The sequence below is a fragment of the Dermacentor andersoni genome, chromosome 5, assembly GCF_023375885.2.
Source record: "Dermacentor andersoni chromosome 5, qqDerAnde1_hic_scaffold, whole genome shotgun sequence".
In the NCBI taxonomy this organism is placed as follows: Eukaryota; Metazoa; Arthropoda; class Arachnida; order Ixodida; family Ixodidae; genus Dermacentor; species Dermacentor andersoni.
The window spans coordinates 138,840,444-138,868,279 of NC_092818.1; the positions used below are offsets into that span (position 1 = coordinate 138,840,444).

Below are 27,836 nucleotides of genomic sequence, written 5' to 3' on the forward strand. Positions count from 1 at the left end.
AGCAAATTAGAGCTCAAAAAGACACACCTGCATACACGCACACATCCACACACAAGGACCCCCAAGTGATTGCTTGTGTGGGTGTGCAACAGAAAGTTCTTCTGTTGCAATGTCTTGTAGCCTCTGTGGCGCTTTGGCATGGTTAAATCTCATCATTCGGTCAACCTTAACCTTGCAACTTGTCTTTTAAGAAATTTCTAACCGGTAAAAGTGTAAGTGCCAGAATCACTGCTTTTAGCTTGGCAGCTAGGTTTTGAGCCTTCATTTCAAATTATCTGTGTTTTACAGAAAAAGAATGTGTTGTGTTCTTGTACTTTATATTTCGTAATATTTTAATTTCTATGTGTTCTCTGCAGGTTCATCACCTGTCTGTACAACTACTGTTTTCTATAACCTTCTCGTTGTCTTGCACTATGTTTGAGCTGATCATTTTTGAAATCCTGGGCTTCCTTGACACAAGGTAAGCACTGTGTTTCTATTCCACATTTCTGCTTTATGCGATCCACATAGCACATAGAACGGAAAGGTTCAAAACAAAAAATGAAATTCTGTATTGCCAAGAAACGTCAGTTGGAAGCTTTCCATGTGGTACACTCCATGGCAGCCGTATTTGCAAAGAAAGAAAATGGTTTACAGTCACTGCTATGTTTTATGTACTAGGTTAGAAGAAAGAACTACTACTACAGGGTGTCCCTGCTAACATGGGCCAAGCTATTAAAAAAATACAAGGACAGAACCAACTGTATCTCAAAAATTATGGGGTTTTACGTGCCAAAACCACTTTCTGATTATGAGGCACGCCGTAGTGGAGGACTCCGGAAATTTCGACCACCTGGGGTTCTTTAACGTGCACCTAAATCTAAGTACATGGGTGTTTTCGCATTTCGCCAACTGTATCTCGTCAGCAGAAGTATTCTGCAAATGGCATTTCTTATGTTATGTGAATTCACCATTTAGTCAAAATTAATTAGCTAATGAGTTTAAGTATAAAATTGTTCTTCACATTTAAAAACTTCATATTCATTAGTTTCCAGCTCGCTTTGTTTTCTAAGTCGTGTTTTGATTATTAAAGCGTGATGTGGTGCGTGTAATGCTTTTGGATGATCATAGGCAAAGATTCCTAACAGGTGAATCAATGCATTTTATCTAGAAGCCTTTCTTTGGTTGTGGTTTAGGTACTACCAAAAGCATAAACTTGCACTGCACTGCTGTTTTTTTTTTTCGTTTTTTTTTTTTCTTCATTACTGCAGAAACCAGACAAGACTTCTCTATATATTTGAAATTAACACTGACAATGTTGCGGACGACATCGGCCTCATTATCGCGCTGAACCATTCGATGTGCATACAGAAGTCGGAGAGGCCGCCAAAACCGAATTATGCCTCCTTTCAGCCCTTCGTGATGCTATGCAGTTAGCCCGCTACACACAAGTGGGAATTCCTGAGCCCATTCGGCAGGCAAGACCACCACACACTAGCAGACATTCCCAAGTACCTACACGTTTAATCAATCAGTCAATGGATGTTTTATTTTCATCACAAGCTATACACTGGTTTGCTTACCTGACATTCGGCCAGTAACAGATAAACTCGTCAGGCTCCCACTTAAAAATACTCCAATTTGCGAAAGACTTCTGCTCACAGAACACCATTGGACCCATCCTCGTATCTTGAACCCTTCTTAATCAGCTTTACCATTTTAACTGGGACACTTTGTATAATATCCTGAAAGATGGTCCACCATTAAAGGCAGCCTCATTTATTGGTGTGATGTTCTAGTTCCTGACAAAAATGCCAGGAGATGACCCATCCCTATAAATTTCTGACTGTGGAAGCAACCTTGATGACCTTGGCAAAGAAGGGGACACAAAGTAATGGGCAACCCATATTGTTCAAAATAATACTGGGGGCAAAAAGTTTTAATGACCCACCAAGAACATTACAGATAATTTCTGTTTTCATTCTTTTCTCGGTGTTTCTTCTTTTGCGTAATATATTTAGCCATGAATCCTTACTTGCTTGCAGGTTTCTGCCATTCTAAATAACATGCTTTTTGCTGAATCTACCTTTGTCTAAAAAGCCTAACTTGAAGCAAGCATTCTTGTGTTACCATTGCATTGGAAATGTCTTATTACATTCGTGTTACCATCGTGACCATGCACACTCATGTATTTATTATTATTATTACTGTTTCTTTCAGTTCACGTTATCTACACTGGAAGCTAGGATTGTATGCCATTTTGTTTATGCTGATAGTGTTCCTTCCTTTTTATATTGGCTACTTGATAATCAGCAACACACGTTTCGGTGAGTATGATGCCTCAAGCTTGTTGACAATTTTCTTTGCTCACTTGTGTACAGAACGGATACCAAGCATGCTTGTGTTCCTTTTTTTTTTATAAAAGCTGTTTGGCTACATTCTTTAACCTTGTGACTGTCGGGTTTTTCTTCAGACTGCTCCTCACCCTGTGCTGTCATTTTTTTTTTCGTGCATTGGTTCAGCGGGCATTTTGTTCTACATAAAAGCTGGTTCTTCATCATTGCTTTCATCCAAGTCAGAGTTCATCAGGAGTTAATAAATTTCCTCATCTGTCAAAGCATGGATGGACCTGCCATGCTGACTTGCCATGTCTGCCTTGCCAAGACGATGTATGGAGCACCAACACATCTGCTGCAGCTAGTGTCGGAAACTTAATCCACAAGATTCACATGCTTAACTGACCTCGCTACCACTAGTGTTATTAGGAGTGCCGGCAGTGAGGAGTGTGCACGCTTGTCCCAAAGAGACTGTTCCATGCTTCCACTCCCTTTACCATGTCAGTGTGCTGTGGTCCGAAAGTCTAGCTGATTGCATGACCTCCATCACAGGGCAGACAACGTGCATCAAAGCACCAGCTTTCCTGCTTTAACTGCTCAACCTTGTGCCTTTAACCTCAACCTTTAACCTTGTGCTTGCAAGCTCGCCTTGATGCCTGCAGTAGGTGATGTGGCCCTACACTTGGCGCACAGGTCGCACCATCGCACCCTGAACAGCAGGGCTGTGGCGGCAATGGCGCAAACTCACCTTGCGTCTCCGTACAGTTTTTGTCACAATAAATAGACCAGAATATTGTCATGTGACAATTAGTCGGCAATAACCACAAGGATGCAACAAAATGAAGACGAAGGCGTACATAGTCTCGTGCGCAGTTTCGCCACGTTGCAGATAATACAGTCAACATCCAATTTTTTGGACTCCCTGAAACGTTGAAAAACGTCCGAAAAATCGGGCAGTCCGAAAAAAACGAATGCATGCTTTTTGCTGCCCCCAAGGGCACAAATCGCCACACGCAGGTCCGAAATAGTCCTGGAGACCTGCTAGTACAATTATGAGGCATATCGGTGCTCGTACTGTGATAGGAGATGGTGAGTGCACGCATTTATAATTAAGGAATCGTGTTTATAATTAAGGAAGCCAATTTGGAATAAAGACAGATTGTAATAGTTTTATATTATGCCAGCCATATTTCACCTCTTTCCATGAGCATTAGCGTTGAGTCCTAGCAGTTGTGAGCACTGACATGTTCATAGCAGCTCATCCAGTCCTCGTCGTTGACACCATCAGCTGCAGAAAACGTATCAGGGTCACAAGGCTGGTCTGAGATAACCGATGGTGTGATGGTTGGAGGTTGGCGGGGAAGCAGCAGGATGTGAGGAAAGGTGGATCAGTTGGCATGACCGTGGGTCATATGAATTTTCAGCAACACGCAATATTTCGAAACTGCTCATAAGTCTAGGTACCCCTTCATCATCTTCATTTTTAGTGTCCTTGTGGGCATTGCTGACTAACTATCCCATGACAACATTTTCCTCTCGCATACCCATTTAGAGCAAACACACCTAATCTAGACCCTAGCCACCAGCTATCTGGGCAGCCTATGTTGGGCTGCTAAATTGATGATGGGGCGGCAGAAGACAAAGCCATGACGAGTGAACATTGGCGGCAAGCATGTAGTAAGAACAGGCAGAGTGTTACTGCCGTTAATCTTTTGTTCTTCTCCCCGATTCCCATCCCTGGCAAAAGATGGCTGTCCCCTAGAAATGCTGCAAATTCTGGTTTATAGGAGCCAGGGTATGTGATGCAAATGTCACATGAGCTCCAATATCGGAGGACGCTACTAGAAATCCTGCTTTCAATGGAAGCAATGGGGAGGGCTTTTTCTACGAGGAGGCTGGCCCACCTTGCATCATCGCCACACAACACACTTTTGTCTTCTATCTCTGCTGTTACTAAACCAGTGAGAAAATTTTATGGCGTAGAATGCTCACTGGGACGACATTCTGCTACTTTCACTGTGTATCACAAACCTGTGCTCAAGGTGTGAGTACAAGCTATTGCCTGCAGGGTCATAGCCAGGGTCAGTGTTTTGGTGCCAGGACAACCACGACATTTTTGTGATCTCTATCAAAACAACCTTTGAATAAGTGGTAAAAAATTGGGGGTGGGGGGGGGGGGGATATTGGAAATTAAGAAACGGTTTGGAATACTCCTCGAAATAAATCTGTGGCTGCACCGGTGATTGGATGTAGTTTACTATTTGCAGTATGAATTAGTGTGTATTTATTTATTGATTATCTTGACATTGAAATTTATTTATTCTGCCATTCATCTATTCCCATTTCTTGCTTACATGCAGTGCGGACGAGGCTTGTCAAGCCACTCGCGCTGGGTGCATGGCTGGTGTTCGTCTATTTATTCTGGAAGATCGGGGACCCATTCCCGATCTTAAGCACAAAACATGGTACGCCCGTTTTTATTTCGTTTTATGTTCTCACTCCTTTCTTGACTACATAGTAAAGTTATGCACTTTAGGATTAATCCTATAAATTATGAAAAACACTCACTGGTAAAGAAAATGTAGAATTTGGCTGTATCAGAGAAGTTGTGTATTTTAGGGCCCTCAGTTGTGACCATATGACTGTACCATGACTATACCATGATGAGTCTACTCTTTTGCATGATGTGCGCCGTCCTGTGTGCCTACAGATGCTGACGAATCTGCGATAACTTTTACATAGACATCGACAGCTTGCTTGACATTGTAGATGAGGAGAAGCACTGCGAATTCATAAACAGCTTAGAGCCTCAGCAGCAGAGAGTACTACGCTGCTGTTGCAGGAAATTTGAGCCATGCCATGCAACAAAATGATTCATCACAACTTGCACTGCACCCACAAGTCCTTTGGTACCATGCTCAGATCATGAGCCCAAACATGAAGTTGGTGCACTACGTGTGTCTTGTCCTTTCTTTCGTCCTTGTGTCTTAGGTACATTTGGACAAAGTCTGGCTAACCTCCCTGCCTTTCCTTGCTCTCTTCTTTCTCTCTACATGCCTGCAATGAAGTTGGTACTGCCAGAAGCATTCGACACATACAGTCATCAACACTTCTCACTAGAGTGCTGAATTAGTGCATTGCTATGCAAAAAATTCATTATCTGTGCATTGCTGACAGGTTTGAGGAATAATAGTTGTGACCAGCAGGAGCCTGTGAGGATTGGGGGGTCAATCCCATCGCTCGTAATCAGTTGTCAAGATTGGAGTCGGGCATGAATTAGAAGGTAGCTGGCCCACGCCGTCGTCCAACTTATCCACGCTGAGGACGTTGTTGAAGAGAAGGACTGCTTCTCATTGAGAACGAGGAATATGGGTTTACTTATAGTATCTACATCAGGACGTTGCAGTTCATCAGTCTAGCATTACTGCGAGAGAAAGTACACTGAGCAGCTGCGCAACAGCGGTTTATAAACACTCGGTCCTCCCTCGATCACAAGGTGAGGAAACCGTTCGACTAGTAGACGAGCCCCCTCTCTGCCGGAGGGACACACACACACTCACACACACACTTCCGCACAGGTTCATGGCCCCCACCGACGTCAGGTGGTCTTCGCAGAGCTCGGGGCTTACGTCAGGAAAGGTGCTTTTTATTCTCCGAGCTGACCCCCGCAGCGCGGCCACCGGTCGTCCATTGTCTTGCGTCTTGAAAGGCGCGTGGGAAGGGGCCTTCGTAGACGCTCCCTCGGGAACTCCCCCGCTCGCGGCAGACCAGGTCGGTGGTGGTGTGTTTAGTCACAAAGCCTGGCTCGTCAAACTCGTCTCGACAATCCCGCGATGCAGAGTGGCGGACATGGCGCATTGTCCTGAGGACACAGTAGACTTATTGACGCCGTGTGGCTAGGGCTAGGGTGTTGCGGTGGCGTTCCAGGAAAAGTTGACGCCGCTGTCGCAACTGGCTGGCAAAACTTGCACCTCAGCGGGCCGTTCTTAACAAGCCACACAAGCGCCCTGGTAATACACTATTCAGCCAGGTACCTTGAACCTAAAGGCTGCTGTGTTATTGCTCTTTCGTTTAGTTCTGCAGCCATGCAGTTGAGCGCTCTAGACTAATTTAATTAAATTTTAGGGCCGTGGAAAAAAACGGGTTTCTTTCATGTTACATGGACCCAGGTGCTTCACAGACTCCCGAACACCTTGTTTTGACCGAACCTTTAGATATGTTGAAAGGAGTTGCATCACAACAAAAGAATTATGTGGAGAAGCTCTTTCCTTTTTTCTTGTTCTTTTTCTTCAATTTTATCCTGGCTTAAAAAAAAAGAACGAAAAAAAAATAACTTTTTGTTTTTTCGATATTTTCAATGTCTTTTTCAACCGCTCACATCTCTACTCTAGACAGAAGTGTGAACGTCTGTACATTTGAGCAGTTGTTTTGAGTTCTATCATCATTGGTGCTTGCAAGAGTGTTCTCTCAGAATGTCTGATGAATGCTGCTGAAGTTGTTGAGCCTTAGTTTACTGGAGGGTGCATGACTGAGTCTGGCACGTCCTTTCAGGTACAGGGCTGAATATACTTTTCCTTTATACAATGCAACCGTTGAATGGGAATTCTCAATGTTTCTTTCCGTAAATCTGAAAGAGCGTGCCACATTGACTGAATTAAGCATTCATTAATACATATGTATGTATAGATAAAAAAAAAACATAGGAGAATGCCGACCAAGCAAGAAAATATGTAGTGATAAATTAAGACATTCCTGCTCCCTCCCTCATTGTTCACAATGACTGGCATTGTGGACAAGGCTCTCATGTGGGAGCTGAAACCTCTTTTAATTATTCATGAAATATATCTTTTTCTTGGTCAGCATTCCCTTTTTTTAATCATGCTTCTTCCTGCAAGACAAGATTCCGTCAAACCTTGGATTTCATGTATCTATTACAGTAAGGTGGAATGGCTATAAGCCCTTTTGCTATTATGTATATGCTACACTACCCCCCCCCCCCCCCGATTTTTTTTTTTTTTTTTTGCTATCAAAGCTCCTTTCAAGAGCAAAGCTGAATGGCAAATTATGCTTAAAATGCAGAAAAGGTAATAATTCCTATGCACCATAAAAGAAAGCTGTGATTAACTCAGTTTGTGCTGAAAATATAAGCACACCCTCCGATATTGCCCCAAAATAAACTCATAACACCCAGAACCCTGAGCAATGTATGCACAAATTTGCAACCACATTTCACTCGGGTGTCTTTGTTAGAGATCAGAAAGCTTAGAAATCGGAGAAGTATTCATTGTGTACCTTATATGCCAGTTTTACGGCCAGAAAGGGCTGCATATTCCTGAATAAAACAGCTTGTTTGTCAATATGTCAGCATAGTTAACATGGATGTTTTACAGCAGTGGTAGTGCTTGGAGAATGCACATGTCTCTTGCTGCTGTTGGCAGGTATTAATTAACCTAAGCACCAGTGCCCATTTTTCACATGTATTTGCGCTACATTCTTTGTTGGATCGTTCTTCTTTTTTTAACATTGTGTCCCAGGCAATGTAGGATAACAATAGATACTCAAGGAGATTGTAAATAAGTTAATTAGTTAGCAAGAATATAAAAAAAATATTCTAGTTGGACACGACACTTGAAAACAACATTACATCAGTGATAGCAATCAGTGTTCGATAAAATAAGGAACGATTAGTGCTTGACATTGTTATTCAATTATGTATAATTAAGCAATTAGGTAGAACACGAAAAGATATCCTGAGTTGTGCTAGGTGACTGCAAAAAAGCTTAGCATCTGTCTTGCTGTTTTCTCTTCGCTTACTTGTTTTTTTCCTAGAATACTGTTTCATTTCAACAATGCGTTACTGTTATCCTTGTGGGCTGTGTTAGTATTTTTAAAGCCTATCTAATGTTTGCTGAGACAGCTCGCACATGTTGTAGGCAACCAAGTTTTGACAATGTTCTTGTTGGTTTCTGCTAGGCATACTCTCGATAGAGCAAGTTATCAGCCGTGTAGGTGTCGTGGGTGTCACGCTCATGGCCGTACTGTCCGGATTTGGTGCTGTCAACTACCCGTACACCTCCATGGCCTACTTTATGAGGTGAGTGGCAATTAAAATTGTACAGAAAAGTAGGCATGAGCATGGGTTTCCTTTATGCAACTGTTCTCACAATGCAGCGGCAAAACCCACTATTACTTGGCACTGCAATTCAAAAGCCATTTTACTCGGCTGAGCAGCAGATTTCCAGATGGGGCACGCATGTTCTGATGGTGACAGGATGTGAAGTGCCTGATTACTCGGTTTATACTTGTGAAAACCTTAGGTAATATGTAATAATTGGGAGCTCTTTGCTACAGCTTCTCTAATTGTCCCAGTATAGCTTTGGGACACAAAACCACATCAATTAATTCCTAGTAGCAGCGGTTACATTCCAATGGTGGCATTGTACAACAATGCCTGTGCACTAAAATTCGGCACATGTTTAACAGCCCTTGGAGCATTTATGTTTATCTGGAGTCTTCACCTGCAGCATATGCCTCATAGCCAAGCCATAGCTTTCAGGCATAAAGGTATTTGGGTCAGGAATGTAATACAGTTGAACCTCCATATATCAACTTACAATGTAATGAAATTCTCTACATAATGAAGTATTTCACTTCTTGTTTAACTTCCTGTCCATAGAACGCCAGGTATTCTGAACCTCATTTTAATGAAGTGTGTTTGTACACAATTTCAATATAATGAAATTTTACTGCTGCTACGAAAGAATACCAAGACAATAAATTAAAACTTCTGTGGACGCAGATGGTCAAATGGTTGGAAAAAAAATTATGCTTTTTTGCGTGCCAGAACCACTTTCTGATCATGAGGCACGCCGTAGTGGGGAACTCTGGAAATTTCGACCACCTGGGGTTCTTTAACATGCACCTAAATCTAAGTACACGGGTGTTTTCGCATTTCGCCCCCATTGAAATGCGTGCTTAGCAGCCGGTCAAATGGTTGAATTACATCCGGCTATTTCATATGCACCTCTCAAACCACATGCCGTGCAACCCTCAAAGCGGAGCAGCGCCATGTACCGTATAAATCCCAAGTACGATAAGATCCTACAGCACCCCGTGCACTGTATGCTTTAGGTGTGAGTGAAAACATGCCATAGTGAACAGAGGGGGATGGTGGTCTGTCTGACCAGTACCATCTTCCTACGCAAGCGAAGGGAAAGGGGTGGGGGAGGAAGTGAGCTTGTAGCAATGCGATCATGCATGGGGGAATGGGAGTTGGGGCAAGTTGGCGTGTGTCTCCTTTTCTAGCGCGGCTAGGGCGGCACATGGCTGTCCGTGTGGCTGAGTGCATACGCAATCCGCATGCCCTGTTTTAAAGGTAATCTGCCACCTGTGCAAAGACAGGGCAAGATGCACTGGCTTGGCTTCATGCACTGTCTTCCCACGTGTTTATTTATTTATTTTTTTATTTATTTAGGAATACTGCAGGCCTTAGAAGGCCCAGGCAGGAGGGGAAAGGTACATACAAAAAAAAAAAGAAGAAAACATGGTAGATTGACGAAGGAGTTTAAAAAAAAAAAAGCTCCAGAAAAAATGTAATAGAAAGTACAATGGTATAATGGAGTAAAGCACCTAAATAATCCACATAGAGTGGCAGATACAAATTGAAACGCTGTTTCACAAGCACAGTTTCAAAGCACAGGAAATGTAATCGAAAAAAAGGAGGAGTGCATAATTCAAAATTACTACAATGCGCAAATCAATAAATATTGCACAACGATACAAATTGAAACGAGATTTCGTAAGAACAAGCACTAATATTAGATAGTAATATGTAGACGCTATTGGAATCAGTGCTGAAAAGTTTGTTATAGGGTAGGCTGTTCCATTCCGTTACTGTTCGAGGGAAAAAGGAAGACATAAAGACATTGGTTCTACCATTATAAGGCATTAATGATGCAGCGTGGCGATGTCTTGTTTGGTGGGCAGTAAGGGGTGTTATGTAAGGTTCGGGAGAAAGAGATAGTTTATTGTTACTCAGTAAGAAAAGAAATTTAAGCCTGTGAATTTTTCTTCTTAGTTGCAAAGACTGAATATTGTGTTCAGCCATTAACTGAGTTGGGGAATCACTTGAGCGATATTTAGAGAAAATGAACCTTACTGCTTTACGTTGTATCATTTCTAGTGCATCGATGTTAGTTTTAGTATAGGGATCCCATACAATAGCTGCATACTCAAGTTTAGGACGGACAATAGAGGTGTAGGCGATAAGACGGGTTTCAGAAGGAGCGTGTTTTAATTTATGCCTGAGGTAGCAAAGCTTCTTAAAAGCCGAGTCGCAAAGATGGGAGATGTGTGAGTTCCAACTAAGGTTACTGGCTATTGTAACACCGAGGTACTTATATTCATTCACCTCCATAAGAGGTTTGGATGCTAGGCTATAGGTAAACGACAATTTATTAATTTTTCTAGGGATCTTCATAAATACTGTTTTATCAATGTTAACCTGCATATCCCAGCGCGCACACCAAGCTAGTATGTCTTGAAGGTTAGAGTTTAGAATAACTTGATCTTGTCGGCAAGTGATCTCATTAAAGAGGAGGCAGTCATCAGCAAATAGTTTTATTTGTACGGGTTGAGTAACAGTGTCTACAATGTCATTAATATATATGTTAAATAATAATGGTCCAAGAACACTACCCTGGGAAACACCAGAAGTGACAGGAAGGGTGCTGGAAGAGCAATTAACTACTACGAATTGCGTTCGGTTAGAAATATAAGCGCAAATCCAATTTACGAGATGTGAAGGAATGTTGAAATGTTCAAGTTTTTCTATTAGCTTTGCGTGCAATACAAGATCAAATGCTTTCCTGAAGACCAAGAATATGATGTCAGTTTGCCCTGATTTGTCGATAGTGCTAGCGAGACTGTGAACTACAGTGGTTAATTGGGTTACAGTGGAGAGGCCCTTTCGAAAACCATGCTGCATAGGAGATAGAATGACTCTATCATCGAGAAATTTATTGATTTCAGAAGCAATAATATGTTCTAAAAGTTTGCAACAAGATGAGGTTATTGAAATGGGACGATAGTTTGCCACTAGTGATGGATCGCCTGTTTTTAGTATCGGAACAATACGAGCAGAAAGCCAGTCGTTAGGAAGGACCGCCGATGAAAGGGATGCACGAAAGATAATTATGAGAAAGCGAGATAGCATTTCTGCGTACCTGTGAAGGAACACGTTTGGTAGGTTATCAGGTCCAGGAGATGATTTTGTTTTAATATTGGCACGCACTAGTTACGCTAGAGGTCGAGGAAGAAGAAGTGTGCGTGGGAGCTGCTGCAAACACGAACTGTAAACGGCTGTTCGCTTAGAACTGACTGACTGGCTTTTTCTCTCGTGACAAACTGGTGGAGGTGCTGGGTACGCATCCATCGTATGCCTACGGGTCCTGAACCAGAAGCTACCGACGCCAGTACCTCGGGGACGGCAGAAATCTATCGAAGCAGCCGTCGCCTCCAAGGTCTTCCACCGCAATACAGTCCCCTGGCAAGTTCCGTGAGGAAGATGTCAACAACTACCGCAAGCCAAACTGAGGTGATCCCAAATGCTCCCGTACCATGCATTCTCAATGCGCCTCGCACGCCTAACCCGTTCCATGGCGACGCCTTTGAGGACGTTGAAGACTGGTTGGACCATTTCGACCGGGTCGCCGCCTTTAACGACTGGGACGATCGCCGTAAGTTGAAGAACGTCTACTTTTCCCGTTTAGACGCAGCGAGAGTATGGTACGAGAACCACGAAGCCTCATTTACCAGCTGGCAGGAGTTTTACCGACTGCTATGCGAAGCCTTCTGCACTCCCGAAAGGAAAGAAAGAGCCGAACAGGCACTGTCTTCGAGGTTCCAAATGCCAAACGAAACCGTCGCCATGTTCGTTGAAGACATGACGCGATTGTTCCGTCGGGCCGACCCACTAATGCCAGAAGACAAGAAGGTGCGTCTGTTAATGCGAGGCGTAAAGGAACAGCTTTTCGCGGGCCTCGTGCGTAATCCTCCTACAACAGTCTCTCAGTTCGTTCGTGAGGCAACAGTCATGGAACGTATGCTTCGGCAGCGGCTCTCGCAGTATGAACGCCAGACCACCATGACTGCTGCATGCTCTCTCGTACCTGCAAATGATGACAGGGAGTCACTTACCGAGCTAATACGACAAATTGTTCGAGAAGAACTGCAGAAGTCCTATGCATCGGCTCCGACACCTCCCAGTGCCGCGGTTCTTACGGATGTCATTCGAGAAGAAATCGGCAAAGTGGTTCATCCCTCGCCACCAACACGACCCGAACCTCCCACGTTCTCGTACACGGATGCTCTTCGGGCTTGCGCACCGTCGACGGGCCGTTTTTCGCAGCCGCCTGCTGGGATTTCTCGACGCTCCCCAAGTCCGATCCACCGCACGAATCCGCAAGCACCCTTTCATCCTGGTCCGTGCAAATCTACAGTATGGCGCGCCCCCGACAACAGTCCGTTGTGCTATCACTGCGGGGAGGCTGGTCACATGTATCGCGATTGCCAGTACCGACGGATTGGTCTGCGGGGATACCATCCGGACGCCCGTTGCCCGCGCTATGGCGAACGCCCGCACGAAATCGAGAAATACTTAGAAAGTAACCGGCTTCCTCCTGCCCAACAGCGAAGACAGTCACGGTCGCCTTCACCTCGTCGGTACGCGTCACCGAACCGTGCTCGACCCGCCTTTGATTCCGCTGGAGTCAACGGTGGAAGCCCGCGCCGGGGAAACTGAAAACGGCGACCTCCGGGGGTGAGGCCGCTGTCATGCGAACCGTCAAATATGCTCCGCCGACGCCATCCCCTTGCGACGTACCACTGACGCCTTCATTCGCAACTGCAAAAAAAAACTTCTGTTGCTATTACTGCTTCAATCGACGGTTATCCAGTAACTGCACTTGTAGATACGGGAGCTGACTACTCGGTTATGAGTGCCTCACTGGCGACTCGGCTACGCAAGGTGCTGACAGCGTGGGACGGCCCACATCTGATTACGGCCGGAGGACACCTCGTGTCACCCATTGGACGATGCACCGCCAGACTTGCAATTTCTACTTCGACTTTCGTAGCATCTTTCCTTGTGCTGCCCAAGTGTTCTCGGCTAGTTATACTGGGCATGGATTTTCTCCAGGAATATGGGGCGATCATTAACCTTCGTGACTTGTTCGTGACTTTTTCTAACTATGTTTCTTCGGATTCGAATGTGGCGGATGAACATCACCGCGCGGCTTTACGCGTGGTCGATGACTGCGTGACGTTACCGCCTCGAAGTAGCATCTTCGTCCTCATTGAATGCCCCCAAGAACAACTAGGAATAGGCATCGCCGAAGGTAACCTCACCATATTGCTGGATTGCGAAGTCGGCGTCGCTCGAGGTCTCGTAGAGCTCCAACATAGGCAAACCACGATTCTAGTTACGAACTTCAGTGGCGAATACAAACACTTTGCGAGGCATACCACAATGGCCTACTTTGAAACGGTGGCCGAGTCCAACGCCTGTGCTTCGGTAACGACAATCTCGATTCCGGAACCCAGCGATGTGGACTTGACCAGTCACATCAACGTCAACCCACAGCTCGACCAAAACGAGAAGGAGAGGCTCCTTACTCTGCTATCGTCATTTAGCGACTGTTTCGCCACCACGTCGAAGGTCAAACAGACTCCTTTAATCAAACACAGAATCATCACTGAACCGACCGTCCAACCTGCTCGCCAACACGCTTATCGCGTGTCGCAAAGAGAACAGGATGCTATTCGTCATCAAGTGAAACAAATGCTCGACGATGATGTCATTCAACCATCGACAAGTCCTTGGGCTTCACCTGTTGTATTAGTTAAAAAGAAAGACGGTTCACTAAGATTCTGTGTCGATTATCGCAAACTGAACAAGATCACGAAAAAAGACGTTTACCCACTTCCTCGAATTGACGACTCCTTGGATCGCCTGCGACATGCCCGTTACTTTTCTTCAATGGATCTACGTAGTGGGTACTGGCAAATTGAAGTTGACGAACGGGACCAGGAAAAAACGGCGTTTATAACACCCAACGGTCTCTATCAATTTAAGGTCCTCCCTTTTGGATTGTGTTCCGCTCCGGCCACATTTCAACGCATGATGGACACAGTTTTATCTGACCTCAAGTGGAACTCGTGTTTAGTCTACTTAGACGATGTAGTTGTTTTTTCCACCACGTTTGAACAACACATCCAGTGGCTTGAGGCGGTTCTTCAAGCTATCCGCACCGCCGGCCTCTCCCTGAAGCCCGAAAAATGTCACTTTGGCTACGAGGAGCTCAAATTACTAGGTCATATTGTCAGCAGCACCGGTGTGCGCCCTGACCCTGACAAAGCCCTGGCAGTTGCTCTGTTCCCGATACCGAAGACAAAACACGATGTCCGCCGATTTTTAGGGCTTTGCGCGTATTACCGCCGTTTTGTACCCAATTTTTGTGAAATTGCCGAACCTTTGCAACGACTCATCAAGAACGACGTCACATTTGTTTGGGGCCCAGCACAATCCGACGCCTTCCACGACCTTCAGCGACGTCTACAGACACCACCGATACTTGGTCACTTTGACACCGAGGCTGACACAGAAGTGCATACTGATGCTAGTAACGTTGGTATCGGAGCGACACTCGTACAGTTTCAAGCTGGTGTTGAGCGCGTTATTGCGTATGCCAGCCGAACCTTGTCCGCTGCTGAAAAAAACTACTCAGCAACTGAAAAAGAATGTCTGGCAGTCATATGGGCTATCCAGAAGTTCCGCCCATACCTGTACAGACGCCCCTTCCGTGTCGTCAGCGACCACCACTCTCTCTGCTGGCTGGCGAATCTCAAAGATCCGTCAGGCCGTCTCGCAAGATGGAGCCTTCGGTTGCAGGAATTTGATGTGACCATCGTCTATAAGTCTGGCCAGAAACACACTGACGCCGACTGTCTCTCCCGCGCCCCCGTCGAACCCGCACCACTAGATACTGACGACGATTCTGGTTTTCTTTGTACTCTCCCGTCTTTAAACCTTGCTCAACAGCAACGCCAAGATTCCGAGCTCCAGCCCTTGATTGAATACCTTGAAGGAAGCCGCCCACAACCCCCACGGCTGTTCGCGCGTCACTTGTCCTCTTTCTGCCTACGTGGCGACATCCTATACAAGCGGAACTTTCACCCTACGGCAGCCGTTTTCCTGCTCGTTGTTCCCGCTACTCTCCGCGACGACGTTCTACGTGCATGCCATGACGAACCAACGTCCGGGCATCTTGGTTTCACGCGTACTCTCGCGAGGATCAAGCAGAAGTACTATTGGCGAAAACTCACAAAAACCGTGAAGCAGTACGTCAGAAGTTGTCGAGATTGCCAGCGCCGCAAAGTTCCACCACTAAAACCAGCCGGTCTGCTTCAGCCTGTCCGACCTCCTTGCTCACCTTTTGAACAAGTCGGGATGGATTTACTCGGCCCATTTCCCAAGTCTTCGGCTGATAACCGCTGGATCGTCGTCGCCACCGATTACCTCACTCGATACTGCGAAACACAAGCCGTTCAGCGAGCTACTGCTTCAGATGTTGCTAACTTCTTTATCAAAAATATCGTCCTTCGACATGGTGCTCCCGCTGTCGTCATCACAGACCGTGGTACGGCCTTCACTGCCCAGTTGGTCCGAGATATTCTGCAGCTGAGCTGAACAACGCACCGTACGGCAACTGCGTATCACCCGCAGACTAACGGTTTAACAGAGCGTCTCAACAAAACGATTGCGGACATGCTTTCCATGTATGTTGCCACGGATCATAAAAATTGGGACGAACTGCTCCCGTATGTGACATTCGTGTACAACACTGCCCTACAAGAAACCACCGGGTTTCCTCCTTTTCGTCTGGTCTACGGACGCGACGTCACCACTATGCTCAACGTGATGTTCCTACCAACTTCGTCTCAACCTACCGCACCAGATACAGACGCCTTTGTTCAGCGTGCCGAAGCAGCGCGGCACCTTGCGCGGCAACGAATTCTATCCCGACAAAGTCAAGATGCTCGTCGATACAACATATGCCATCGAGACGTCACATACAACCCGGGAGATCTTGTATGGGTTTGGACCCCTATATGTCAACGAGGCCGGTCAGAAAAATTATTGCGCCGATACTTTGGACCCTACATAGTTTTGCGTCGTCTAAGTCCTGTCAACTACGAAGTTATTCCAGCCGACACTTCGCACCACTCCCGTAGACCACGTTCCTCTGACATTGTTCATGTTACCAGGATGAAGCCTTACCATTCGCGCTGACTCTCATCCACAAACTTTGTGATGCGGCCCCTGTCGTCTCGTCCGTTGTCTTTCTCATTTCTTTTATTTTTTCCTTGTGGCATTTAACATCTCCCCAACTTTATTTATTTATTTCTTTTTTTTTGGAGGGAGGGGTAATGGCACGCACTAGTTACGCTAGAGGTCGAGGAAGAAGAAGTGTGCGTGGGAGCGGCTGCAAACACGAACTGTAAACGGCTGTTCGCTTAGAACTGACTGACTGGCTTTTTCTCTCGTGACAATATTCAGAAGCATAGAAAAGACGCCAGACAAAGAAATACATAAAACTAAGATCATCGTTATGTGCTACGCCATTCACACGAGGGGAAGCGGGCGAGTTTGAAAAGACACTGTTAAAATAAGCATTGAAGTGAACAGCGATATCTTGTTTAGCGACGACAGGATTGCCCTCATGCATAATATTGTCACGAAGAAACAAATGAAGATGCACCCGGCGTCGGCGAGACAGACAGCTGTGCAAGATGGCGTACACAAAACTCACGCCGGCGTCCTCAGCCTCTACTACTACTTCTTCTTCAGCGCCCACCTCTTGCCGAGCGCGTGTTCCAGTCACTTCTTTCTCAGCGCTGGCGCGTTACACCTAGCGGCATTATTCCCCCGCCAAAAGAAAAGCATCGACCCCGATGCTTACTAAACTACGATGCCTACTAAAAGAAAGTTGAAGTGTGGAAGTCGTATGACATCGGGTTGGCGCCGCCTTAACGCGCAAAATACGGTTTGAGGCGAATAACATGGACCATCTCCGAGTGGTGCTGTCGACGCCGAGGTGACGCGGCACCGTCGGGAATGACTTCATAGTTCACTAACGCGGCGTATCACTTTGTAGGGTCCAAAGTATCTACTAAGCAGCTTCTCAGATAAGCCGTGGCGAGGAATTGGAGTCCACACCCAGACTTGGTCACCTGACTGGTACTCAACTTGCCGATGTCGAAGGTTGTAGCGTCGTGCGTCTGTACTCTGCTGCTTCGTGATGTGTATGCGCGCGAGTTGACGAGCTTCCTCTGCGTGTTGAGTAAGTTGCTCGGCGTCGAAAGTAAGTGATGCGTCGGTGTCGTGCGGGAGCATTGCGCCTAGCGTGGTCTGGTCCTCGCGCCCGTAGACAAGACGGAATGGTGTGAATTGTGTTGTTTCCTGAATGGCGGTGTTGTATGCGAATGTAACGTACGGCAGGACTTGATCCCATGTTTTATGCTGGACATCTACATACATAGACAGCATGTCAGCAATGGTCTTGTTTAGCCGTTCCATCAGTCCGTTGGTCTGCGGATGATAGGCAGTGGCCTTGCGATGTTGCGTGCAGCTCAACTCGAATATGTCCTCTATCAGTTGGGCTGTAAAGGCAGTTCCTCTGTCAGTGATGACGTATGATGGAGCACCATGTCTGAAGACTATCTGATTGATGAAGAACTGGGCAACTTCGTAGGCCGTGGCACGTTGTACAGCTTTCGTCTCGGCGTAGCGTATTAGATAGTCTGTGGCAACTGTAATCTACTTGATTCCGCTGGCTGACAAGGGAAAGGGTCCCAGAAGATCCATGCTGATTTGATCAAACGGCGCGCTAGGTGGTGCGATGGGTTGGAGTAACCCCCCGGGTTTCAAAGACTGCGATTTCCTGCGCTGACACTCACAGCAGCTTTGCACGTAACACTTCACCGTGGTAGAAAGTCTGGGCCAGTAGTACGTCTGGCATACTCTTGCAAGAGTACGTGAAAATCCCAAGTGTCCAGACCTGGGTTCATCATGGCAGGCTAGCAGGATGTCATCACAGAGGGCAGCAGGTACGACCAATAGATACTCGCTGGCACTTGAGTTTTTCTTGTAGGGGACACCCTTTCGGAGGCAGAAGGTCGATAGATTGCGAGAAACGTGTCGTGGAATTTTAACATTCTTGCCTTCAAGGTGATTGATGAGAGGTCTTATTTCGGCATCCTTGCGCTGCCGTGTGATCAGGTCAGATGTGGTGAGGGCCCCAAAGAATGCGCCGTCTTCGTCCATGTCCTTACCACAAGTTTTCACGGGAGCGCGCGACAATGTGTCCGCAACTTCAAGTTTGCGGCCTGATTTGTAGACGATGGTAACATCGAACTCCTGCAGACGAAGACTCCATCGAGCAAGTTGTCCGGACAGGTCTCGTAAGTTGGCTAACCAACACAAGGAATGGTGGTCTGTCACCACCTTGAAAGGGCGACCGTAGAGATAAGGCCAAAATTTCATGATGGCCCACACAACCGCTAGACACTCTTTCTCGGAAGTGGAGTAGTTGATTTCGGTGCGTGAAAGGGTGCGACTGGCATAAGCGATCACTCGCTCGACGCCTTCCTAGTGTTGAACGAGTACAGCGCCAAGACCGATGTTGCTTGCATCGGCATGTACCTCGGTGTCAGCGTCCTCGTCAAAGTGAGCGAGGACGGGTGATTCCTGCAGGCGCTGCCGTAACTCGGTGAAAGCTGCGTCCTGCTCATACGTCCAAACGAAAGGTGTATCTTCTCGCATGAAGCGTATGAGTGGTTCAGCGATCCAGGAGAAGTTAGCAATGAAGCGACGATAGTACGCACACAGACCGAGAAAGCGGCGTACTGCTTTCTTGTCACGAGGAGTCGGAAAAGCAGCAACAGCAGATGTTTTGTCTGGGTCGGGCTGGACGCCATCGGCGTTCACGACATGTCCGAGAAACTTCAGCTCTTCGTAACCGAAGTGACACTTTTCTGGCTTTAGTGTGAGATTAGCGGAGCGGAGCGCCTCAAGTACCGCCTCTAAATGCTCCAGATGTTCTTCGAAGGTCGCCGCAAACACGACGACGTCATCTAAGTATACTAAACAACTGTGCCACTTCAGACCCGTCAGAACAGTGTCCATCATTCTCTGGAAAGTGGCCGTTGCAGAACACAGGCCGAATGGAAGTACCTTAAATTCATACAGTCCATCCGGGGTAACAAAGGCAGTTTTTTCGCGATCTCGTTCGTCAACTTCGATTTGCCAATATCCACTCTTCAAATCTATCGATGAAAAATACCTGGTTCGCCGCAGTCGATCTAATGAATCATCGATCCGCGGAAGTGGATAAATGTCTTCTTTTGTGACGTTATTCAACTTTCTATAGTCAACACAAAACTGAAGTGTTCCGTCTTTTTTTTTTGACAAGGGCCACCGGCGACGACCAAGGGCTTTGGGATGGTTGTATGACGTCATCGTCAAGCATTTCTTTCACTTGTGCATTAATCACGTTGCGCTCTTTCGCCGATACGCGATAAGGCAGTTGTCGTATGGGACGAGAATCGTCATACGTGATTATTAATACGGTGTCTCATGATGGGCGTTTGGCGTACCTTAGAAGAAGATGCGAAGCACTCCTTGAACCGAAGGAGCAACTCGCGCAGTGCTTTTTGCTTTTCCTCCGAAAGGCCTGAATTGATGTCGATATTGCAGAGTGTCTGAGCTGAGTTGTCCTTTGTCATAGATGCAAAGCATTCAGCAACGTCCGCTATGGGCTCAGCAAAAGCGATAGTTGTACGACGAAACAGGTGCCGATGTTCCTGGCTGAAGTTCATCACAAGGAGCGTAGAATGTCCACCTCGAAGGATAATGAGACTGCGGGCTGCACATACACCATGAGTCAGAATAAGGGAGGAATTGCCCTCTGCAACAGCTTCGCCGTCGCGCAGATCGTCGCATACGACCGCTACCAGGACACTTGCGCGTGGTGGTAAAGTTACACTGTCGGCGTAAACCCGAAGCGCGTTGCGTCAGCAGTTGTCGCGGATGTTCGCTGCTCTCTCTGTCGGAAAAGTCACTGTGCGATCCCGGAGGTCTATAATGGCACCATACTCTCGCAGAAAGTCGACGCCCAAGATGAGGTCCCGAGAACAATCACGGAGTATAAGGCAGCTGGCCGGAAACGTACACCCATGAATTTGTACTCTGACCGTGCACATGCCCAACGGTGTTACGATATGCCCGCCAGCAGTACGAACTTGTGTTCCAGACCAAGGCGTGATAACTTTTCTGAGTTCCGTCACTAGTTTTCCGTACAAGATTGAGTAGTCGGCACCCGTGTTCAATAACGCACTAACGCGGCGGCCATCGAGCACAACAGGTATGTCTAGCGAGAGTCTGTCACTGAGTTCGGCTGCTGTCGTCGTTGAATTGTTCTGAATAGACCGTGCTCGTGTCGATGGGAGGTCTTCGGAAGGGCGATTATCAGCGGCCTCGCCCCCGAAGGTCGCTGTTCTTAGTTTTCCCGGCGAGGGCTTGGCAATCGTCCCTGCGCTGCCATTGGAACGCTTCTAGGAGCTGGGGAAGATCGCCTGGGGGACGGCGAGCGCGACTGCCACCGCGGGAACAGTGGCATACCCTGCTGGTTCAGGTACTCTTCAATCGCCCTAGGCCTTTCGCCATATCTGGGCCTTGGTGAATCCGCGGCAAAACCTTGCAGTCCGAGGCGGCGGTATGGGCACTCGCGGTATACGTGACCGGCTTCTCCACAGTGATAACACAGAGGCCTTCGGTCTGCGGTACGCCAGACGTCAGATTTCCTTTCGAGCGGGCGCCAATCCTCCACACGTTGGATAGGTTGCACTGATGTGAGCGACGGGACGTATGACGCAGCGTAAGACGTGGCGGGGGTGAAATGGGTCGGAGCGCGGACAGGAACTCGCCCCAATACTTCCGCATACGACGGCCGCTGCAACTGTGTTGTCACAGGTGGCGCATTGCTGCTTGGAACGGCACCTTGGATCCCTTGCTGCACTTCACTTCTCACGAGGGCAGAAATGGAACCCAGCGTGGACTGAGGTGGGCAGCTGAGCTGTTGAAGCTCATCACGCACTACCGAGCGGATAATGCCTCGGAGAACGTCCAGGTTCCCAAAGGCAACCGCGTCCGTCAGTGAAGCAGCATTCGCGTGCCTGACATACGTAGCGGAGCGCTGGTCTGAAGGTGAAGTAGCGTTCATTTGCCTTTCATAGAAAGCTGAGCGCTGGTGCAGCATCTTTTCCATCGTCGTGGCTTCGGTTAAGAATTCAGCCACGGTCTTCGGCGGGCTTTGAACCAGGCCAGCAAATAGCTGTTCTTTAACTCCCTGCATTAGATGGCGCAGCTTCTTTTCCTCTGACATGGTAGGGTCCACCCGACGGAAGAGGCGCGTCATATCCTCTACGTACGACGTCACGCTCTCGTTCGGCAGATGAATGCGGGATTGGAGAGCCCATTCGGCTCGTTCGCGGCGATCAGCATTGGTGTATGTCTCCAGCAAGGCACGGCGGAACTCGAGCCACGATTTGAGGAGCCCTTCTCGGTTCTCGTACCAAGTGCGAGCACCGTCCTCCAAGCTGAAGTAGACATTTCTCAACTTCACCGCGTCACTCCATTTGTTTATCTCGGCAACGCGCTCAAATTGGGCTAGCCAGTCTTCTACATCCTCGAAGATATCCCCATGGAAGTTTTTCGGCACTCGGAGATTCTGCAACAGGTACTGAGTTGCCGTTGTGGCCGTACCTTGCATAATGGTCGAAAGAGACGTCGATGTTCCTTCCATACTGGTCCGTGGGGGCGTCGATGTTGTTGCGGAACGATGATCAAGCTCCGGAGGCAATCCTCGGATTCTCCTGCTGGCCCGGTGAACAGTGGTGTCTACTAGTAGAGGGCTGGTACTCCTGCTACCTGGAGGGGTTTGTGGCATCGGATGAACCGTACCCCGCACCTCCACCAGTTTTGTCACGAAGAGACAAATGAAGATGCACCCGGCGTCGGCGAGACAGACAGCTGTACAAGATGGCGTACACAAAACTCAAACCGGCGTCCTCAGCCTCTACTACTTCTTCTTCTTCAGCGCCCACCTCTTGCCGAGCGCGTGTTCCAGTCACTTCTTCCTCAGCGCTGGCGCGTTACACCTAGCGGCAATATGGTCAACTGATTTACTTTTTTTACTAAGATAACCCCAAAACTTCGAAGGAGCAGTTCTGATGAAGTTAGGAAGGGTGAACTGGTAATAGCGAACTTTAGCAACACTGATAGCCTCATTTAATTTTGCTTGGTAGGGTTCTACTATGTCACGAGAAATACCCTGTCGTCTTAGACGCTTGACCTTTCTCTTTATGTGCACTATGTCATGTGTCATCCAGGGAGTAGCTCTATATGTTTTCTTGGTTTTATTTGGAATAAGGTTGTCAATACAGTGCGTACAAATATTCTTAAATTCATCCCAAAGTTGAACGGTGTCATGTCCTCCAAAACCGCTAAGACGAAAGTCAAGATAATGCAGTATGCTCTCATCCCTGGCGCGTGAAAAATCTTTTACAGTAATAGTTTTACAATGTGTAGATCTGAGAGGACCAAGGTAGCAAGAAAAAGCCACAAGTTCATGATCAGAAATGCCATGTTCAACAGAGACAGAATAATTATCTAAAGTCCGGCTAATAAACACAAGGTCAAGTATTGAGGCAGAAGTAGTGCTAATTCGTTTTGGCTCAGTAACCACGTGCTGCAAGTTGTGCATCAAGATTATGTTACGCAACTGCTCATTATTTATATTAACATGAGTTCCATGAATCCAGTCAACTCCCGGAAGATTGAAATCACCTATGAGAAAAATTTTTTCGTGCACAAAAGACGCCATGTGATCACGCAGATCATTGAGAAATTGCGGAGCGGAATCAGGAGCGCAGTAAACAGCAAAAATCAAAACAGAAGCATTATGGCATAAAATTTTTAAAGAGATCACTTCAAGATTATCAGCTTGACGTAGGAGAACTGCCGGAATATCTTGTCTCACCAAAATAGCAACACCGCCACCTCTAGTAGGTCTATCACGACGGAAAGCACGGTAATTATAGGGAAAGACATCCGTATCTTCTGTTTCATCATGCAGCCATGTTTCTTTGATGACGAGAATGTGTGGGTTACGTGCAAGAATTATCGCGTCAAGCTGATCACTCTTGTTGATAACACTGCGTGCATTGATATTTAAGATTCGGAATTCTTGAGTGTCGCACGTTGCATGTTTTCAAGTTTCAAAGACATGCTGAAGCAAGAGGCAGACAAAGAATTCGCTCATTGCTACCGGCGCTTCCCATGATAGCGTCGTCGCACTGCAGGCGGCACTATCAGCTGCAGGGGCGGAGTGAACGCAGAAGCATGGCTGGCTTCACTTCAAACCACCAATGGGAAAATGTCGTCAACCTGGCATTTCATTGCTCAAAAATGCCTCTGCACTGAAATGCCTGTGCACTGGAATGCCTGTGCAGCAATGCCTATGGACCGTATCTATCATTGCTGACTCTCAAATTCAACTAAATTATCTTTTTTCTCATTCAAGTTTGCTTTTTTCGATGGCCTTATGGTTTGGAAAATTTTGCAACCCCTTCCATGTAAGGAAAAACTAACGGAAACTGTACTCATTTGCATAAAAGATCAAATTTCACTATTACAAAAAACTTGATATAACAATGCAAATTTGTTATCTCGAGATTTAACTGTATCTTGTTTCATGGTAGTATAGACTAGTTGTAGTAGAACACTGATTACTTGTTAGTTTCATGCTTGTAGGGTTGTTTAAGGGATTTTACGTGGATGTTATGCTACACTGCCAATTTATTTTTCATAAGGCTCTTAACATCCTCACCAGTAATGAAAAAGGTATTTGGGTGGCACTTCAGATCAAGGGTGCTTGGAAAGTATTATGTGAACAACTACTGTAATGAAGAAAAAGAGAACAAGCCAACCAACCATCAAGTACCCGCCTTGTCTGTGAAAAGGAAGTTGAATCCTGGGTTACATTGCAGAATGAAACACATGGTTCCGTGTTGTGATGGTTTTGAGATACTCCTTCAGCTTGTACAATTTTTGAAAATTCACTTGTAAACCACTGTTAGAAATGGCATTCACTGTATTTGTTTTGACTTAACAGGAATATTTTTTACAAATAATCATTATTATTGTTATTGTTATTTGGAAGACTGCAATGCAGCTTTTTTTTTTTTTTTTAGAACTACCAACCTGACAAAAAGTACCTTGTGTTGTATTCTGAACCATGCTCCATATGAAGTGCAGATTTTTTTTTTTTTTCCTAGCCTCTCAGTGGTGCAGTAATCACAATTCTAGCAGTACTCTTGTGGCCATATGTTGGGCACTTGGGCATTGTGGTAAAGCCAGCTTGGCGCTTCTCTGCATGGTTTATTCAACAGGTTGGTGTAGGCTGTGATATCCTGTCTCATTTGACATTTTACAGGGTAGTCACTCTCACCGATGTGCAAAACATGGAGAAGAAGCTTCTGCAAACATTTGACGTAATCATTATGAAGAAGAAGAGGTCTGGTATTACATTTGTTCTTCTCTTATCTTGCCCAACTATAATTGCATTCATAAAAACTCTGATCTGTTCAGTAATTTGTTTTCTATAAATCTGACATTGTGCCTTACTTGAAAAAAAAAAAACTTCAACTAGCGTTGAAAAATTGTTTTAACCGAGCGCTAGAATGTACAGTAACTGGTATTGTTGACTCTTTGTTAAAGAAATCTTGTCTTTAGTTCTGTTTAATTTATGCTGCAGTAAGGTTTGAATAGGAAAGCTAGGGTGCTATTGCATATTATTTGTTTGAGACACTAGTTTTCATTTTTAATTGGTAACCTTTCTAATGAAGTCTATTTCCTTCATTATTTCATTGAACCCATATACTGGTGGTACATTCGAGCCTTGGCCAACTTTTTTGCCGGGCGACAGAAAAAGAAAGCATGATCTAAGAAAGGGTAACATTCAATAATGCTTCCAACAGCATTACAGGCTGTAAGCTACAGGCTGTAGGCTATAAGGTTTATTTGAAGTTGAAAAAAATAAAATAAAAGATTATTCAAAACATTCTAAATAAGGCTCACTGTTGCCCCCTAGCAGTTAGATGGAACACCACACTTTTTTTTTTTGCAGTCATAGTCGTGACGCGTGATTAAATTAAGCTTGTGATGTCCGTCTGCCACTTGGAATAAATATTTCATAGTAGCAGGTCTTTCTCAGGTGCTCACTACCCTTTTTCAGTTTATGCAAAGCCACGTATATTAATACAACCGCGCAAAATATCAAAGACCATGACATTGTCTGCAAACATGCATGAGCCCGGAGGGACTGCTCGAGCCTTCATTCTCCTCTTATTCATTTTCGATATCATGGACCATGCTGGCATCGGTCTGACAAGTTCATCTGTTCTGAAATCCGAAAAATATATTTTGAAGAATACATATTCACAATAATTTTTATGGGCTCCAGTTGTGCCATAGCATCTTCAAGTTCCCTGCACCTTTTTGGCAAACCCGTTGGCATTGTCAGTGTGTTGCACATAATTGTAATTTCTGCCGATGCTGCACCCTAAAAGTTCTTGCTCCTGCCCATCCAAATCTTGAAACCCGTTCTTACAGAAGGTATGTAAGGCAATCAAATTAGGAATGATGTTCCGCTATGTCAAGAGGAAATGCACTGAGTCATAAGTAGTGCATCATTGTACTTTTTGGACGTAAGAACCTTCCAGTAAAATGTAAGAAATGGGGTGCCAATACTGTACACATGACAATATGGGAACAAAACACATGTTTGAGAATGTAAGAACCAAGAAAACATAACAGGATCGGTACCAACTTTTCTATTCATGTTTGAACCACTGTTTTAGCCTCTGTTTGCTGCAGTTAGGTGAAATCAAATAGCTGCACAGAAGATTCAAGAAATCTTAAGGACGCAGTGGTTTCTGTGGTGAATTTTGCCTTAACTGTAACTTTTTGGCCATGCCGATTTTGTTGCCATGAAGTTGAATGTGAAGGCAATATTATTACCATGCCGTTGCACATAGAGGTAAAATTGGCATATATACTAAGATACTTGAGAACAGTGCAAATAAATGGGTGTACACTGCCATGTAAAACACAGGAGTCCCTGCTGCGTGTAAACAGGTTGGACACTGCTGTGAAGGTGTGCTGCATTTCGAGAGGGCAGTGGGAAAAGCTTTCATGACTAAATGTAGAAAACTAGTGTTTGTCAGCTTCACTTTTTTTGTCGACAGTTTCGCTGATTTGTCTTAGTAAGATATGGGCATTTCTGTAAACATTGAGGCACCCCCCCACATGCGGTTTCCTTTCCTTTTCATTTTTCTTCAAGGTTGTAATTGTGGGTGCAGGTTACATGCAAGGGTGGGCTGCATGTGCTAAGATACAGTATGTTGCAGATTTCAGAAGCAACTCTCATATATTATAGAGAAAGGACTCACCATTCTCATCTTGCCTTACCACAGGATTGCCCTGGCAATGAGGGAAAAGCAGAAACAGTCGGCATCGGGTCGGCAAACCACTGGCATCTGGGGCATGTTGCAGAGCGTCACATCAGCTTCGGCCAGTGGTGCTGAAGGTATGTTGCCATCATGAGATTAGCATTTACACACATGTGATGGTTACACTGTAATTAGAGAACTTGACAAATTGCAGACATGTCATACCTGTTTTTATTCATGTAACATAGCCTAATATCATCCTAGTTGAAAGAGCACTAAGAAAAAAAGATTTTTGTATTATTGAATTAAAGGGGCCCTGAACCACCCCTCTGGCTTGGTGAAATAACATAGTCTGCGGGTAGCATACGCTGCTGTGAACATCTCAACCAGGTTTTGCTGTCGTACGTGGTGCGTGGAGCTCACAAGCAGAATGCGGTCACCTTTCTCTCAGTGCTCTCTTTTCAACAGAAGGCCCTGTCCTCACTCTCTTCTAGATGCACTATTAAATCATTCCCTGCTGCTGCTGTTGGCCGATAGTCGACATCAAGCTACGGTCGGCTACATGGCGTAGATACCGCAGCTGCCACGGGTTGCTGCCACGAGTCCACTGGCTGAGCGCACTGCGACACGCTGAGGACAACCGTGTTTAGCCTATGTTTAGTGCGTCATAGGCACCAAAGGCGGAAGTCGTGGCGTCTACATTAGCATCCAAAATGAAATTTGAACTGCGCGCCATGGTGAGATTTAGATGCTGGAGCATTGCAGGCACGCCCCACTGCACCGTAGCCTTCGCAGTGCAAGGCATTAAAGAAGGAACGGGAGCACAGCGGAGGCCGTGTTTGATTGCCAATAACTCCGCTTCTGTTGAACGCATTGAAATACTTTTTGCAG

The 27,836-nt window shown here is 46.0% G+C and overlaps 1 protein-coding gene across 3 annotated transcripts in view; it reads left to right on the forward strand.

Moving 5' to 3' along the window:
* GPHR (Golgi pH regulator) overlaps positions 1-27,836 on the forward strand; it is a 54,692-nt gene that overhangs the window by 1,573 nt on the left and 25,283 nt on the right. For all 3 annotated transcript variants that reach the window (XM_055071047.2, XM_055071046.2, XM_050178703.2), the window contains exons 3-8: positions 357-460; positions 2,200-2,306; positions 4,676-4,780; positions 8,289-8,409; positions 24,929-25,009; positions 26,970-27,082. In XM_055071047.2, coding sequence (XP_054927022.1) covers positions 357-460; positions 2,200-2,306; positions 4,676-4,780; positions 8,289-8,409; positions 24,929-25,009; positions 26,970-27,082 — 631 coding nt within the window. The remainder of the gene's footprint in view (positions 1-356; positions 461-2,199; positions 2,307-4,675; positions 4,781-8,288; positions 8,410-24,928; positions 25,010-26,969; positions 27,083-27,836) is intronic.